The sequence below is a fragment of the Ziziphus jujuba genome, chromosome 1, assembly GCF_031755915.1.
Source record: "Ziziphus jujuba cultivar Dongzao chromosome 1, ASM3175591v1".
NCBI lineage: Eukaryota > Viridiplantae > Streptophyta > Magnoliopsida > Rosales > Rhamnaceae > Ziziphus > Ziziphus jujuba.
The window spans coordinates 47,357,516-47,376,280 of record NC_083379.1 but is presented as its reverse complement, the minus strand read 5'-3'; the positions used below and the strand labels follow the sequence as shown (position 1 = coordinate 47,376,280).

Here is an 18,765-nt window from a genome sequence, read left to right as displayed (position 1 = left end):
ATGTATGTATGTTTATATTTCTCCGTCATTGTAATTTTTTTTCCCCCTAAAAATTAAGATATATAATAATATTGTTGAAGAATTTGTTTTAGAATTAAAGTATTATTTTGGACTAATGAGTTGTCCCATGATGGGCTTTTGGAAGAATCAGAACGTGGATAAAGTAGACCGTCTTAAGGATCAAGGATATGTATTCTGTCAAAATTTTTTTCTTGTACGATATTTGAAAAAACACCATATAAAAAAAAAAAAGAAAAAGAAAAAGAAAAAAAATTATTGACTGACTGGGTCATAACTCATGACAAGAAGACTATCAAAGAAGCAAACATGTTTTGAAACTGATTTTGGTCGGAATTTTTTATTGTATTTTTATTTTTGTATTTATTCTCATTATTCTTATTTTCATATTAGCTCTGTTGAAGTTTTGTGAAATATATGCTGATTTGGTGTTAAGGTTTGATGGCATTATGCAACTTGAGCAACTGCATTTCACAAGCTGCAATATTGTAGGCCAACGTTTCCTTGCTCTGCTTTCCAGAATGAAAACATGCAGGACTCAATCAGCTTGGTTTTATTTAATGATCTTATTTAATGATCATAAAGTTAAAATCTGCACGTTACTGTAGACTTGTCTTGGTCAGTAATGTTTCATTCACACCAATCTCAGTCTGTTTTGAGGAAGTATATTCTAACACAAAAATTTGAAATTAATTTAATATCAAACAATTAGAATTGAATGTACTTAATACAGTGATTAAATGATTAATGTGGGGACTTACTTATTCATTATCAGATAATTTATTGTCATTGCTAGCTAATAAATTCTGATTTTAATTGTTTTAAGACTTATTCAAACGCGGTGTATATGGTTTTTAAAATGAATCGGGAACAAAATGCAGTCTCTCTAACAAAATGACTCTGTAACAAAAATTCAACTTACTTGTAGCGTGGGATAAGTCCCGGTCGAGTCTTTCATTGATGTGCCTATATACAAAAAGCTTACCTATTTCCATACTCACACAACAAAATTAAAATCTCCTTCGATAAGCCAAATCCAAATTGGCAGTATGCTTATGAATGCTGTGCAGCAGCTGAGCATGGTGTTGGCAGTATTTTTCCTGATCATATTCATAACAGCATCATCGCCATCAGCTCAATACTAGACCCGCCTGATAATTGTGATCGTATGTGTGGAAACGTAGAGATACCTGACCCATTTGGCACCTCGGAAAGCTGTCAATTGTACCTCTGAGGAACCAACACTCGGTGATAATCTAATAGTCACCAACATCTCCATTGAAATCATGAGATAAGCATCATGTCATATGTTGCTAGAATTTGTTACAAATGGAAATGCAGCAACCGACCCTGTCTCAGTTTTCTCATGTTTACCATTTCCAATTTCAAAAACAAGTTCACAGTCATGGGCTGCGACTCTGTTGCATCTCTTTATGGTAACCAAAACAATGATAATTACTCAACCGGCTGCTTCACTAGATGTCCAAACCTTGATACCGTGTCCGCAAGGGATCGTGTTCAGGTATTGGATGTTGCCAGATTGATATCCCTCCTGAACTCAAAAACATGTCGGTTGAGTCCTTTAGCTTCGACAATCACGAAATGTTTCGTGGTTGAAAAAGATCAGTTTAATTTCTTCCATCTTATATTGCCTATTTCACCGAGGAGTTGCTGCCTTTGGTCCTTGTGTGGGACATAGATAGTGATGCCTGTGGAGGGAACCCGTCTGGATACATTTGCAAATGCAACAATCGCTACGCTGGAAACCCCGTATATGCTTCATGGTTGCCAAGGTATGTACATATAATTGTTTGATTAATTTACTGACTACTTAATTATGAATAAGGCTCTGCACCATTAATTATGAATAGGGCTCTGTACTATTAGGTACATATTATTTGCGCTATTTTCCATTCCTCTTTTTTCCATTGATTGATGATATATTGATCATTTTTTTTTTCAATGATTTACATGCAGACATTAATGAATGCAACAGTACTTCTCAAGTTTGTGGTGCAGACGAGAAATGTGAAAATAAAGAAGGGAGTTATGTTGGAGACAGAGGACTAAAGGAGAAACCAAGAAAATTGATTTTTATTAATATAAAACAATTGGTACACTCTCATGTATAAAGAGAGCAACACACTCACTCACACAAATGAGCAACACACACTAACACACTCACACTCACTTGATTTTTGACTTACACTAGGACACAAAACACCTTTTCACACTCTTCTCACTCAAAGGACACACACTCACACTCACACATAAGCACTCTCTCTTTTTTCTATTGCTTTTGGACATGACACTTAACTCATACATCATCACCTATTTATAGAAGAGAAAGTCGGTTGTGGATACTTCTAGAAATATTTAATTATAGATATTTTTCTCACCACTTCCAAGGCACTAGTTGTTCTCCATTTTTAAAGAGAAAACAAGATAACTCTAGATTCTTCTAGGGAGCTAAGTCGGCATTGATATTTATCAATACTCCCCCTCAATGTCGACTCTCTTGATTGATTCTCTATTCACCATGTTGAGCATTTCTCTTAACTTTGTAAGCTTGGTAATATTGAGTGCTTTAGTGAATAAGTTTGCCGCTTGATCTTCTGTTTTAACGTGTTGCATTTTAATTTCTTCTAACAGTACTTTTTCTCTGATAAAATGATAATGTATCTCCACATGTTTTGTCCTTGCATGAAATACTGGATTCTCCGCCAATTGTATTGCTGATTGGTTATCACAATGGAGAGAAACTGCATAGTCAACTTGTTGATGTAAATCTTTAAGTAGTTGTCTTAACCACATACCTTCTTGGCCTGCCATAGCAGCTGCTCTATATTCTGCTTCTGTAGTTGACAGAGATACAGTTGGTTGTCTTTTACTGCACCAAGATACTGCTCCTGAACCAAGGCTGAATATATATCCAGTAGTCGATCGTCGTGTATCATGATCTCCAGCATAGTCGGCATCACAGTAACCAACCAACTTGCATTCCTCTCCTCTTTTATATAGAAGCCCCAAGTTTATAGTGCCTTTAACGTACCTTAATATTCGTTGGACTGCTTCCAAGTGAGGTTTCTTTGGACTTTGCATATACCGACTTACAACTCCAACTGCAAATGAAATATCTGGCCGCGTCAGTGTTAAATAGATAAGACTTCCTACCAATTGTTGGTACATAGTAGCATCCTCCAAGTCTTTTCCTTCATATGCAGATAGCTTAGCATTCACCTCCATTGGAGTTGATATTGGCTTGCAATCCAACATTCCAAATTTTTGTAATAGATTCTTTGCATACTTTTGTTGACCAAGAAATAAACCTTTCTCTGTTCGGTCAACTTCGAGTCCAAGGAAGTGCTTGAGCTCCCCAAGTTCCTTCATCTGGAAGCGAACTGATAAATTTCTCTTTGTTTGAGAGATTTCATCTTCATGATCTCCTGTGATAATTAAATCATCCACATATACTAGCACTACTGCTAGTTTTGTTCCTTCAGTCTTCACAAATAAACTAGAATCTGCAGAAGATACTATATATCCACTTTGAAGAAGGAACTCTGCAATCTTACCGTACCATGCCCGCGGAGCTTGTTTTAGACCATAAAGTGCCTTCCTTAGCTTGCACACGTATTCTGGATTAGTTTTGCTTTCAAAACCCTTTGGCTGTATCATATAAATTTCTCTGTCTAGATCTCCATTCAAGAAGGCATTCTTCACGTCCATCTGCCACAGCTTCCAGTCTTTACTTGCTGCAAGTGCTAGTAGAACACGTACGGTAGTGATCTTTGCTACTGGACTAAACGTCTCATCATAGTCTAGTCCATATTGCTGTGAGAATCCTCGTGCGACTAAACGAGCTTTATATCTTTCAATTGATCCATCATGATGAGTTTTTATCTTGTAAACCCATTTACAGGATATGGGTTTTACAGTTTTAGGTTTAGGCACCAAATCCCAAGTTTGAGATTGATTTAATGCAGAAATTTCTTCTTCCATAGCCTTTCTCCATTCATGATATTTAGATGCTTCTTCATATGATGTAGGTTCTTTTATATCCTCCATTTCTGTTATTACTACATTAGCGTACCTGGGATTTGGTCTTCGTTGTCTGCTAGATCTTCTTGGTTGTGGAGTTGTCTCTTCGTCATTTTGTTGAAGATTCGACCCGATGTTCTCTGGTATTCCTTGATGTACACCAGACCGCCAGGGACTTTGAGATGATATCGTAGGCTCGCTGCTACAGTCGGCTCGTCTTCTCCTTCATTTGTTAGCTGGCATGCTTCATATTTTTACTCCCCCATATTTTGTTGCAGCTTGACCTCAATCTCCTTTGAATTTGGCAACTGTGTATTTTGAGGTGCCCACCAAGAAGATGCTTCATCGAACACCACATTTCGTGAAGTATAACATTGCCCAGTATTAGGGTCACAACATCTCCACCCTTTTCTTTGGCTATCATATCCGACAAAAATGCATCTTATTGCCTTCTTATCAAACTTCATGCGTAAGTGAGAAGGCACAAACACATAGCAAACACAGCCAAAGATTCGAAAGTGGCTTACTGTGGGTTTTATGTTCCACAGTTTTTCAAAGGGTGAGAGGAATTCTAACTTTGCTTGAGGGAGCCTATTAATCACATGAGCTGCTGTATTCATGCACTCAGCCCAAAATCTTCCTGGAACATTTTTTGCATGTAGCATGCTCCGACATGTTTCTGCAAGATGTCGGTTCTTTCTTTCCACAATACCATTTTGTTGCGGAGTATTTGGACACGTCAATTGATGTCTTATTTTGTATTCTCTTAAATATTGTATAAATTCTCTTGAGGTATATTCTCCCCCATTATCTGTGCGTAGGCATTGTATCCTTTTGCCTAATTCTCTTTCTACCTTTTCCTTAAATTGCTTAAATTTTGAAAAGGTCTCAGATTTTTCTTTCATAAAGAAAACCCAGACGTACCTTGAAAAATCGTCAATGAATGTCACCATATAATGCATGCCTCCAACTGATGACTGCTTGATACGCCCGAAGACATCAGAGTGAATGAGTTGCAGAGGCTCTTTTGCTTGGAACTTTGAATCTTCAAATGGTAGTTGATGTGCTTTGCCGTATTGACACCCTGCACAGATTGTGTCGACACCGACATCGAGTTGGGGAAGACCCTTGAGCATTGACTTTTTCATCATCACCTTCAACTTTTTGTAACTGACATGTCCTAACCGTGCGTGCCAAAGGTCTGATGTCTCGTTCCTTCTTGTCTTGTTTACGTAGGCAGACTCTGCTGACATCACATAGATAGATTCCAATCGCCGCCCCTTCATTGTTGGTGTACCAGAGATTTTAAGGTCTCGATACACCTTAACATCCTCAGGTCCAAACAATACATAATTTCCTGAAGATGTTAGTTGAGCTACTGACAACAAATTCTTCTTCATTCCTGGCACATGATAGACATCTTGCAGTTGAACTTGATGGCAACTAAAACGAGGCATGATTGCTGCCTTACCAACGTGAGCTATCGGCAATCTTGAGTCATTTGCCGTTACCACCATACGCCCTCCTTTATACTCTGTCATGCTTTGCAGCTTCTCTTTATCTCCCGTCATATGATTTGAACTTCCAGAGTCTATAATCCAATCATTTTTATAATCAATGCGTCTAGGGATAACCACTGCGAGTGCCGTTTCCCTTTCTTGCATTGAACTTGAGCCATCCATGAGCTCAGCAGTAGCCAAAGATGCTTCAACATCCCATTCATCTTCACTTATATTATTTTGAGGCTCTGGGATAACTATATTACTTTCTGTAAATTTCTTCCTTAGTCTACAGTTTTTAATATAATGTCCTTTTCTTCCACAGTTGAAGCATCTTCCATCATCTCTTTTATTTTCAAAAAATCGTCCATTATTTCTTTTATTTTCTAAAAATTGTTGTCTATTTCTATTATTCCGTTGTTCTCCTCTAAAATCTTCTCCATGTTGATTTACCTTATTAAATTTTTGTTGTTTGGGTCGGCCTTTTCTTCTGCCGCTAAAGAGCGCTTCTTCATCGCTCTTTAGTGAGACCCCAGCCATTTGTTTGATCATATTTTCTTGATCAATAAGTAAATTTTCTAATTCAATCAATGAAGGTTGGACTGGCCAACCTTGAATGGCTGAAATAAATCCTTTAAATTCGGGTCTCAACCCATGTAAAATTATTCTCCTCATTCTAGATTCTGTAATAGGAGAACTAGGATCTAACTCAGTAATTTCGCGACTAAGAGTTTTTACCTTGTTGAAATATTTCTGGATTGTCATGTCGTGCTGTGTTGTTGACAGTAATTCACTCTCGAGAAGCTGCAACCTTGTGTCGTTCTTCCTTGAGAAGAGTCTTGCAAACGTGTCCCAGGCCTCTTTTGGCACTTCAGTATCCCGTATGTACTCCAACATCTCTTCTTCAACTGTAGATTTAAGGGCAAACATTGCCTTACCAGCTTTGACATTCCACTTCTTCAAAGCCTCAGCATCCTGTGGTTGCTCGACTTCACTGCCAGCTATGATCTCCCAGAGATCTTGGCCCTTCAAATATGACTTCATGCACGTTGACCACGTGCCGTAATTCTGACTATTGAGCTTCTTAATACCTCCACCAACTTGAAGGTCTCCCATTATGGTTGCTGAAAATTCCCGCAGCACTACGTAAACTTAGTCTTGACTGCGTGACCACGAACAAGAAGCTCCCACAAAGTCGAACTTGGACCAACCACGCTCTGATACCAAAAATGTTGGAGACAGAGGACTAAAGGAGAAACCAAGAAAATTGATTTTTATTAATATAAAACAATTGGTACACTCTCACGTATAAAGAGAGCAACACACTCACTCACACAAATGAGCAACACACACTAACACACTCACACTCACTTGATTTTTGACTTACACTAGGACACAAAACACCTTTTCACACTCTTCTCACTCAAAGGACACACACTCACACTCACACATAAGCACTCTCTGTTTTTTCTATTGCTTTTGGACATGACACTTAACTCATACATCATCACCTATTTATAGAAGAGAAAGTCGGTTGTGGATACTTCTAGAAATATTTAATTATAGATATTTTTCTCACCACTTCCAAGGCACTAGTTGTTCTCCATTTTTAAAGAGAAAACAAGATAACTCTAGATTCTTCTAGGGAGCTAAGTCGGCATTGATATTTATCAAGTTATACTTGCAGGCCAAAAGATCAACTCCTTTTAAATAGAGTCACCGTTGGTATGTATTATTAACTAGCTAGGAAATTAGATTAATTTTAAAGGGATAAAATATATATAAAGGAATAAATTTACATGTATAAAATTTATTTAATTCATATATATAATAGAGAAAATTTCAATCCAATGTTAGACTGTAGTAAGATTAAAAGGAAGGAATTAGCAGCAAAACTTGATTATTCAACTTGAGATCGATTAGTATATAAATGACTCATCATCAAATATTTGTTACAATCCCAAGGTGCCGCAGTTGACATCGTTGCCTTGGTTGTGAGTAGCTCTTGGCTATAATTGGTATTCACGAAAAGTAAGCTCATTAAACTTAAAGAAAAGTTCTCTCGACAGAACGGAGGATTCATTTTACAGCAAAAACTTTCCCAACAATAAAACTACTCCAATGGGACAGCTGTCAGAATCTTTACAGAACAAGAGCTAAAAAAGGCTTCACTCAACCATGATGTTAGCACAATCATTGACCGACGGGGTTTTGGTACAGTGTAACGAGGATTTTTAGCGGATAACAAGATTGTTGCCATCAAGAAGTCCAAGACTGTGGATCAAGGCCAAACAGAGCAATTTGTCAATGAGGTTCTTGTGCTGTCCCAGATTAACGATATGAATGTGGTTAAATTCTTGGGTTGTTGTTTAGAGACAGAAGTTCCTTTGCTCGTTTACGAATTCGTCCCGATGGCACCCTCTTTGAGTACATACATGAGGAGAACAAGGCATCCAATTTTACCTTGGGAAGTTCGTCTACAGATAGCTTCAGAAACAGCTGACGCATTATCATATCTTCATTCTTCGGCTTCTAACATCAATCATCCATAGAGATGTCAAGTCCTCCAATATACTTCTTGATAATTATACTGCAAAAGTCTCGGATTTCGGTGCTTCAAGATTGGTTCCAATTGATCAAACTGAAGTAGCAATAATGATGCAAGGCACTCTTGGATCCTGAGTACTTGCACACCAACCTGCTGACAAAGAAAAGCGATGTCTATAGCTTCGGAGTTGTCCTTGTGGAGCTATTCAGAGGAAGAAAGGCTTTGTCATTTGATAGGCCAGAGGAGGAGAGAAACCTAGCCAAGTATTTCCTCTATTCCCTGAGAGAAGGTCGGTTGTTTGAAGTCTTTGAGAGTAATATAAACAAGGAAGAGAACTACGAGCAAAATTGAGGAAGTGACAGAGGTAGCAAAGAGTTGTTTGAATTTGAGAGGGGATGATGGGCCTAGCATGAAAGAAGTAGCAATGGAATTACAACGACTGACAAAAACAGAGAAGCATCCTTAGGTTAATAAGGAGGTCATGAATATGGAGGAAATTGAGTACTTGCTTGCTAAGACTTCCAATGCAAATGATGGCAGCAAGACAACTTCTGCATATGAGAGCATTAGGAACCATGTAGTGTTGGACTATTCTGGGATCTAAGCAATTAATTAAGCATGTATAGTCATGTGGACATTGGATCTGTGTCATACGTCATTTTTTTTTTTAATTTTTTGCAATTTTTTATTTCAGTGCATAATATAATTTCTTCTTCTTATTTTTTTTTTTTGACTGATTACATGCCCCCAGGTATCCTTTATCCTCTGGTAGACTATACAGCATAGAAAACGTAGGTGGGGTTGCTATTATCAACTGAGCTACCACACTCGTCTATATAATTTCTCTTTTGGTCATAGAATATTTGTAGTTTTTCCCCTATGCAACATAGTCTATCTGGAAAATGTCAATAAATATCTTTCCATATGTGGTGAGGCGTAATAATTTTCAAGAATAATCAGTTTTGTATGCTTATTTCCTGCCAAACATTACCTAATTAGTCAAGTCTACATAAAAACCATCAAGCAAAAGGGGATTTTTTTTTTTTTTTTTGGTTGAATAAGCAACAGGGAACTATCTAATAAACAAAAGGACATAAAATTGCAATAAAATACCCATAGACATAGCTTATTTGCTTGCAGCAATGGAATTATGAAGAATAGAACATTGACCAATTAAAAAGAGAAACAGACTCAGATTTGCTCGCACTTCTGAAATTCCTAGATCCAATTTTCTTATGGCATTTATTCGGGATCATACTTCGAAAAATAAAGACCAAAACTTGAAAAAAAAATAAGAAAAAGTTATGATGACAAAAGTCAAATAAGAAATTATGATGAAAAAAGTTAAATTGTTGGCGCGGTACTCTTTCTTGGAATATTAAATACAAATAATTTTCAAACAAGGGCGTCCAAAACTGTGCTTTAATTGTGGAATTTTTGTGTCGTTTGTACGACGTCTCTAAGAAAATGCTTTTGTCCCAAAAATACTGCTATAATTTTTTTTTATTTTTTTTTAATAAATTGGAGAGAAGAAGAATGTTGGCATTGGGCTTTGAATATAGAAGGTGTGGACATCCCAAGAGGACGATAGCTGTTATACATGTATCCAAAGCCCGAAATATTTTGGGCTTAATGTCACGGGCCTAACTTTTCCAACACTCCCGTGCGGCACTTAGTACCTCCCTTGCTAAGTAAGCCTTGCTCACAAGCTATGAAAATGCGGAAGCTAAGAGTGAGAGAGTAGGAAGTAGGAGAGTTTGAGAGAATGTGGAGAATACTTGTATTACTAGAATGCTTGGATTCTTGGATATCTTAGATGTGTTACAAATGAGAGAGTCCAACCCTTTATATAGAGGGCTTGGCATGTAGGAAGATTCTAGATATGTACATATGTCACCTATCTAGTTAGGGTTCTAGATTATTCTAGGGTTATGTACAAGATATTTACATGGATATTCTAGAGAGATTCTCATCTCCATTAGTCTAGGTTTCTCTTGAATCCTCTAGAATATTCCGGGCTTCTCATGGATCTTCATGGAGAGTGTAGAACCTTCCGGTTAAACCTCAAGGGTTTTACTCCTTTTTCGCGGGACGTGACATTAAGCCAGCAAGGCTCAACCTGGAAGGTCCAACCAAAGGGCTGGACCCCCACCCAAAGTTTGTGAAAGGAGGGAGAGCTGCGTGTGAATGGAAAGGACGCAAGCATCAAAGCATTGATGCAAGTTGCAGCGTAGAGACAGGAGTACCGAAGTCAACTTTACCAAGATTAGTCAGACCATGCAATTGCAATGACGACGATAACAAAGAAACAGAGGGGTAAAGGCAGAGAAATTAAGGGGAAGAGACGAGAGAGAGAGAGAGAGAGAGAGAGAGAGAGGAGAGGTACTCAGGCTCCAATAATATTGTAGCCAAACTTTGACGTACGTACTTGATTTTCCAAAATGAAAATTACATGTAGGACTCAATCAAGTATTTTTCATCTTTTAGCTATCATATGGGAAGATATTAAAAATTGCATATTGTAGACTAGTCTTGGTCACTGATGTTTCCATCACACCAATCTCATCTTAGTTTGATTTTGGTATTATATTATCCAATTGATTTTAATAACAAATTAGTACCTGCAGCTCATAGGTATTTAAATATAATCCACAGCTGATTAAATTATAAGCAAGCAGTAATAGAGTCTTGAGCCAACTCCTGCAACCATGATTGGTTAAATTGTATATATGATTAATAATTCTCAATGCTTAACTGACTTTGTTTTAGGACTTTTTCTTAGGATTAATTATTTATTTGTAATTATACAATTTAATTATTTAGTGTAGTTGGCTCAATTGATATACTTTTTACATCTTTATCTATAAAGTTCCCTTTTAAATTATGAATCATTGTAGATGATAAAAAAAATAAAAATAATAATAATAATCAAACAAAAACTAGCTATTTTGAACTCGATCAACTCGGTTATGTCAACCTTTACATTTCCTACTTTTCCTATACAAGCACTTAAAGGCTTGATCTAGTGGTTTTGCGCTAATTCTAGTCTTTTAGAATTGGTGAAATTTTCTTTTATTTAGTTAAGAAATATATTGTATTCCTTGATAAAAGAAAAAAAAAAGTTTTACTATTTCAATTTTTGAATTAAAGGAAAAAAATTAAAAAAGAAAAAAAGAAAAAAAGAAAAAAGAAAACTCTACTATACCAGTTGCCAAGCTAATTTTAATTTTCAAGGAAAACAACTGGCCATTTATATAACCATGGTGTAAGTTAATGTGTATATATATATATATATATATCTTGTGGTCTTCTGGTTGAGATGGTTTGGCATAATTTTGATCATTAATGAAAGGTCACCAAACCAATGATCATTAGCGCAGCCGATGACTTAGCAGCGTGGAACAAGTCTCTGGGTCTTCTTCCCATAATCAAGTGTTGAGTCTTCCCTCGATGAGCATAGAAAAAGGGAGCACCATACTGACAGGGTATGATTAATTTCCTCATCATCTGATCCAAAATGGCAGCCATGACCTTCTGCTTTGCTGAAAGGACGCTCATTATCATATAACTACCGATCATGATCTTCATATCAGCAGCAGCGGCTCAACAAAGACCCGCCTTCCAACAATATTCATTATAAGATGCTCTTTATTTTTATTTTTTTATAATCATTTATTATTATGTTTATTTTTCTCATTCTTTAATTGCATTCCTCTCAATTATTTATAATTAAAAGATAAAAATATAAAAATTAGTAATTAAAACATGAAAATTGCTTGAGAATTTGTTCCAATATTAAATGAAGTTATATAAGAGCATATCCAATGAGCTCTCTACTAGTTTCACTCTATCCAAAACAGAGATCTAACTCTAATTCTTAATCTCAAACAAGCTCTTTATATTCACAAATTAAAATAGAAAATGTGTTTTCTTGTTTGGTGGATAAAATAAAGAATATGTTTGATTTTATAACTGTTTGATTTTTCAAATGTAGAGAGTTAAATTTATTTTTTAAAGTTAAATTTTTAATGCTTTATTTATTATATTGTATTTTTCTTTGTACTACTATCATTTTATGTTAATTAAAACAACAAAAAAGAAAATATTCTTTCTATGCACCACTATCACTTTATGTCACCGACATGCACGAATAACTTATTGACTTTGGTTTATGGAAAATTAAATAAATTATAATTGAATAAATATCCGTGGAGTTTTTTTTTTTTTTTGAACAAGTTGTCAAGTGACAACTCATCTATTGCTTGCAGCGTGGACTAAGTCTCGAGTCTTCCCCTACACTACAAAATGATGGCCATATATATGTTTAATATTACTAGCTTTTTCAGTCATGACAAAATAATCTCCTCTGGTTAAGACAGAAGACCATATGCTTACCGGAGAGGATGCTAATAAAAGGCCTAATTATTATTACATTCTTTTCTGCGAAGAAGGAAATTACACATTGTTATACCTCTCTAACTACCCATGAATTATATGTTAATTACATAATTTCTCTCTCTCACTCTCTCTCTAAGAAGGAAAATTCGATGAAGGTTTCCATGGTTAAATAGGTCTTCAAACTGAAAATTTGTTGTAGCAACTTAATGCATGTATATGAAGCATTTTTGTTGATGTATTTATTTTCACTTTTTTTACAAACCAAAAATAAAATCTTGTACTAGTGCACAGATTTTAAATTTTTTTTTTTTTTTTCGGTTGTCAACATTAGTACTATTTTAAGTTGGTTCGAGGATTTCTGTTCATACTTGATAGGAAAGTCAACTTCTAAAATGGAAAAAAAAAAAAAAAAAAGCAATTTCGCAGAAGCCCGCTCAACTGGTTAATTTGATAAGTTAGCTTGACTGGTTCATCATAAAAGATATATATTTATATAACAATTAATATTGTTTGACACGAAATCTATTTCCTTGAATATTCAGAATATTAATTAGATTCCTAATAGCTTAAATTAGCGTCCCCCAAGTCATAATCCTAATCAGGAGTCGGTCTTCGTTGTCAGCTATGTATACTTTAGTGGATTCCAAATAATAAAATTATAAGCAGCAAAGCTAGTTCTTCCTTCTTCTTCTTTTTTCTTTTTTTTTTTTTTTTTTAACATATATATACAAACATATTTTGATTTGATCCCAGCGAAAAACCATGGCTTTGAAACGAAGGAACTTGCAGCAACTGCTACTGGTAGTACTAGGAATATTATTATCACTATCAGCAACAAAAGCAACATCCCAAATAACAAAACCAGGCTGCTTAGAAAGCTGTGGCTCCATCAGCATTCCTTACCCTTTTGGCATCTCCAATGGGTGTTATCATGATGAATCTTTTCTGGTCATCTGCAACAGCTCTTTCAATCCTCCGAAACTATTTTTCCCTCAAAGTGATGTTCCCATAATCAGCAATATATCACTAGATGATGGTGAGCTTCGAGTGGCGAGCCCCATATCCCGGGAATGCTACAACAAGCTTGGCAATCTCACAACCACTCCAGATGAGTCCACCACAACCATGGGCACCAATTCCAGATTTCCCTTATCGACGCGAAACAAGCTCACTGCCGTTGGCTGCGACACGCTTGGCCTTATAATGGGTCTGAGTGGAAGAAACTATACTACTGCATGTGCTACGATGTGCAATCAAATTGAGGATGTCACAAACGGTACTTGCAAGGGGGTTGGTTGTTGTCAGATGTCTATTCCTGATGGTGTAATCGATTATTTTATTTCTGCTTCAGGATTGACCAATAACCACACTGATGTACACAGTTTCAATCCCTGTAGTTTTACTTTTGTAGCTGAGGATTACAACTTTTCGTCCTTGGATCTTCTCAGCTTACGGAACCGGGATACCGTTCCTGTGGTGCTGGATTGGAGTGTTGGAAATGAGACTTGCGAAATTTCTGAACGGGACATGTCTTCGTATGCATGCATCTCAGCGAATAGTGAGTGTCTCAATTCCAGCAACGCCGGCGGATACCGCTGCAGGTGCTCCCAAGGTTACCATGGAAACCCCTATTTGCTTGATGGTTGCCAAGGTAGGTGCTTAAATCATCCTAGCTAGCTCTAATTAATTGATTTCTCAATATTATAATTCATTTAATTTCACACCTTTCGATAAATTAATTACCTAATTCTATTCATAGGCAATATATATATATATGATTGCTTATTCTTCCTCATTTGAGTGCCTGATCTTGAGCTCTTAAAATTTAGATTTGGATGAGTGCGAGAGTAATCCAAACCCCTGCGCTCACGAGGCAACATGCAAGAACTCAATTGGGAGGTTTAATTGCTTATGTCCCAAGGGTTACGAAGGGGACGGGAAGAGAAATGGAACAGGGACAGGGTGCACAAAAATTGGTCGTAAGGATCAGACTTCATTAAGACTTGGTATTGCGCTGGGTAAGTGTATATTGGTCCTTTTTTTTTTTTTATAAATTTTTATAAATTTTTTTTAATTATTTAAGTATTTGGGTCTTCCATCAAAGTCACTCAACCTTACCATATTATGTAGTAAGAAACTAACTATAATTTCAAACTTTGGAGGCCCAGTCTTTTGGTCCACACACTCAACTTCTATGTGTTTCACATACAAGTAACGTGCATATACATGGAAGTTTATAGTTAAGATGTACAATATTTAAAATCCCATATCTCTATATAAATCATTGTATATATATGTATCCCATGATCACGAGTTACTGGAGATCACATTAAAAACAACATTATTAGAATAAAATTTACAAACATGAGTGTCATAATTAAGGGTTTTTTTTTTTTTTTTTTTTTTTTTTTTGTAGTTTATTTTTCGCCTATGCATTAGGATTGATTTTGATAGAGACCTTTTTCCAGTACAGCTGTTTGATTTTAATAAACACCGTTTTTTCTCTTTGAATTTCCTCATGGGCATAAATGACTTTCCTTGAAATTACGAAGTACTAAAGATTTAGGTCAATCAAAATCTAAAATCTGAATTGGTCATTTTTAATTTATTTAATTGTTTGGTTATTATATATTATTGGACGATTTTTCGATTTTAATAATAAATTCAGTTACTATATGCAGGTATATGTGTTGGCCTATTGGTACTAGTAGTTGGAGGTTCATGCATTTACTGGGAATTGAGGAAAAGAAAGCTCGACAAACTTAAAGAGCATTTCTTCCAACAAAATGGTGGAATTTTGCTTCAACAGCAACTCTCTCAGTACAGAGGCTCTGTAGATATGGCCAAAGTTTTTACCATAGAAGAACTCAATGAGGCCACCAATAATTATGATGAAAGTAGGATTCTCGGCCAAGGAGGATATGGGACTGTATACAAAGGAGTGTTAGCAGACAAAAGGATGGTTGCCATTAAGAAATCCAAAATTGGTGACCAGAGCCAAATCGAGCAATTCATCAATGAAGTGATTGTTCTTTCCCAGGTTAACCATCGAAATGTGGTGAAGCTAATTGGTTGTTGCTTGGAGACAGAGGTTCCCTCACTAGTCTACGAGTTTATTACAAACGGGACACTTTCTGATCATATTCATAACAAAGGCAAGTACCCGTCGCTTTCTTGGGAGTTGCGTCTGAAAATAGCAACGGAAACTGCAAGTGCACTTGCATACTTGCATTCCTCAACTTCCATGCCAATCATCCACAGAGATGTTAAGGCTGCTAATATACTCTTGGATGACAGCTACACAACTAAAGTTGCTGATTTCGGAGCTTCAAGGCTGGTTCCTCTTGATCAAACCGAATTAACCACTTTGGTGCAGGGAACACTGGGATATTTGGACCCTGAATACTTCCATACCAGCCAACTAACAGAAAAGAGTGATGTCTATAGTTTTGGAGTTGTGCTGGCAGAGCTACTAACAGGGGAGAAGGCACTTTCTTCTAATAGGGGAGAGTGCAATAGAAATCTGGCATTGTTCTTCGTGTCATCGGTGAAAGAGGATCGTTTACTTCATATTCTTGAGAGTCATATAGTGGCTGACGATGAAAGAACTATTGAACAGGTGAAGGTGGTGGCTAATCTTGCAAAAAGGTGCTTAGGGGTGAGAGGAGAAGAGAGGCCTAGTATGAAAGAAGTCGCATCAGAGCTTGAGGGACTAACCAAGGAAATGCATCCATGGAGACAACATGATCTGTTACGATCTGAAGAGGCTGAGTATCTTCTAAAACCTTTTGATGTAAGTGAAGATGAGCATGGCGCCAGTTGCAGCACCACAACTGCTGGGTTCGATAGCATGAAAAATCATATAATAATGCCATATGACGATGGGCGATAAGCTGTTTTTATGTAATTTTTTAAGTTTTTATTATTATTTAATTATTTTAGAGGGAGGATTGCTTACTATGTACGTATATTTTATATCATATTATGTAAATGAGAAAAAATGGAGAGAAGTAATTTGCTTAAAATGTAAATGTATTTTTAACTACTACTAAAGATTTAAAATTGGTTGTTACTATTATTATCTTCTGCCTTTGTTTTTTTTTTTTTTTTTTTTTCCTGTACAACGTGGCCATTTTAGATTCTAGTGCAAATTAATATATATATTTTTTGATATAAAAAATCTTGTCTATCTTTTTGATTCTGTCAACTGTGTGTAAAGGATCAACGATAATGGTAATAATAAAATATTATATGTTTCTTGCCCAAAAAAAAGAAACTTGCACAACTCACATGAATTATATATAATTTGCCGCACGACTACATAAGCTCGCCATCTATTTCTTAAAAAAAAAAAATAAGAAAAAAAAAAAAAAAACATCTTTTGTCAAGACGATAATGATTTGGTTGGACATGTTTTCAGTCCAAATCCTAGAATTTGCAACGTTTTCTTTTTTGTAAACCAATTAAACGTTGCATGGAAAAGTACTTAACTTTTGAAAGGGCAAGCGAAACAAAATTACTTTCAAAGGGACTCACCTGGTTACCTTACTTGGACTCGTTCATCAACCAAATATGTTATTATCCTTAATTATAAGACAAATTTAATTTACGTCCAATCGATTACACTAGTGCTGGTGAGACAGAAACTTAAAAGTAAAACCAGTGAAACAAATTAATTAGTTTTACTTTGAGACTTACCACTATTTGTAAATTATTCTATATGAGGTGCTGCAATTGGCCTTTTTGCCTTACTCGTGAGTATCTCTTGGCTATATTTGGTCTTCAATAAAAGAAAGCTCGTCAAGCTTAAAGAAAAGTTCTTTCAGCAGAATGGGGGATTTATTTAACAGAAAAAAACTGAACAAATCGGGTACTCTAATGAGACAGCCAAAATCTTCACGGAAGAAGAGTTGAAAGGGCTACACTCAACTATGATGTGAGCACCATCATTGGCCGGGGAGGTTTTTATACAGTCTACAAAGGAATTTTAGCAGATAAGAAAGCTTTGATTGCCATCAAGCAGTCCAAGATCGTGGATCAAAACCAAACGGAACAATTTATCAATGAGGTTATTGTGCTATCCCAGATTAACCATGGGAATGTGGTTAAACACTTGGGGGTTTTGTTTAGAGACGGAAGTTCCTTTACTTGTATATGAATTCATCCCTAATGGCACCCTCTTTGAGCACATGCATGAGGAAAACAAGGCATCCAATTTGCCTTGGGACGCTTGTCTACAAATAGCTGCAGAAACAGCAGAAGCATTATCATATCTGCATTCTGCAGCTTCAACACAAATCATACATAGGGATGTCAAGTCTTCCAACATACTTCTTGACAATTAGACAAGGTTGGTTCCGCTTGATCAAACTGAAGTGGCAACAATGGTGCAAGGCACTCTTGGATACTTAGATCCCGAATACTTGCATGCAAATCAATCGACAGAGAAAAGTGATGTCTATAGCTTTGGAGTTGTACTTGTTGAGTTATATAACAGGACGGAATGCTTTGTCATTTGATAGGCCAGAGCAGGAGAAAAACTTAGCTAAGTATTTCCTCTATTCCTTGAGAGAAGGTCAGTTCTTTTAAGTCCTTGAGAGTAATATAAAGAAGGAAGAGAACTACGAGCAAACTAAGGAAGTGGCTGAGCTAGCAAAAAGATGCTTGAATCTAAGAGGTGATGATAGGCCTAGCATGAATGAAGTAGCAATGGAATTAGAAGGACTGAGAAAAACACAGAAGTATCCTTGGGTTATGGAGGAAACTGAGTGCTTGCTTGCTGAGTCTTCCAATGCAAATGATGGTAGCATTACAGCTTCTGCATACGACAGCATAAAGAACCATGTAGAACCGGATTTCTCTGGGAGATAAGCAATTGATCAAGCATAATACTGTGTATATTGGATTGGTTTCCTATTGTAATTTTGTAATATTTGAATCTCTACCTTTGTTTCAGACTTTATAATAATTATGTTTCAGGGAAAAATTTAATTCTATTCTCTTTTTAGTTCATAGTTTTTGTTCTTCCTTTTGGTCATATACATGTATATGTTGCTTTTTTTTGGGGTAAGATGGCCATATGTTGTTTACCTTCATACATAAGGAGAATAAAAAATTCATATATGGTTGGCCTAGTGAAAAAGAAGAAATATTATGATTGGATATCTGATCTCGAGTTTATAAATGAGGTTATTGTTTCCTGAGTTAACCATGGCAATGTAGTTAAGCTCTTGGGATGTTGTTTAGTGTTTGGAGACTGAA

The 18,765-nt window shown here is 36.2% G+C and overlaps 1 protein-coding gene and 2 pseudogenes across 1 annotated transcript; all 3 read left to right on the top strand.

Annotated features, from left to right (window-relative positions):
• Positions 1-7,408: 7,408 nt before the first annotated feature.
• Positions 7,409-8,769, top strand: LOC107404615 (putative wall-associated receptor kinase-like 16; annotated as a pseudogene).
• A 4,355-nt stretch (positions 8,770-13,124) lies between these two features.
• Positions 13,125-16,578, top strand: LOC107406178 (wall-associated receptor kinase 1). Its single transcript, XM_016013289.4, has 3 exons — positions 13,125-14,155; positions 14,334-14,522; positions 15,186-16,578. The coding sequence occupies exons 1-3, from the start codon at positions 13,267-13,269 to the stop codon at positions 16,394-16,396; spliced, it is 2,289 nt and encodes a 762-aa protein (XP_015868775.3). The 5' UTR covers positions 13,125-13,266; the 3' UTR covers positions 16,397-16,578.
• A 650-nt stretch (positions 16,579-17,228) lies between these two features.
• Positions 17,229-18,375, top strand: LOC107405797 (wall-associated receptor kinase 5-like; annotated as a pseudogene).
• The last annotated feature ends 390 nt before the right edge of the window (positions 18,376-18,765 follow it).

What these genes read in the sequence shown, in the direction of transcription:
- LOC107406178 (XM_016013289.4), top strand. Translation starts at nt 13,267, where the DNA reads ATGGCTTTGAAACGAAGGAACTTGCAGCAACTGCTACTGGTAGTACTA. An exon ending in TTTGCTTGATGGTTGCCAAG is followed by an intron (nt 14,156 to 14,333) that starts GTAGGTGCTTAA and finishes CTTAAAATTTAG; the next exon opens with ATTTGGATGAGTGCGAGAGT. An exon ending in AAGACTTGGTATTGCGCTGG is followed by an intron (nt 14,523 to 15,185) that starts GTAAGTGTATAT and finishes TACTATATGCAG; the next exon opens with GTATATGTGTTGGCCTATTG.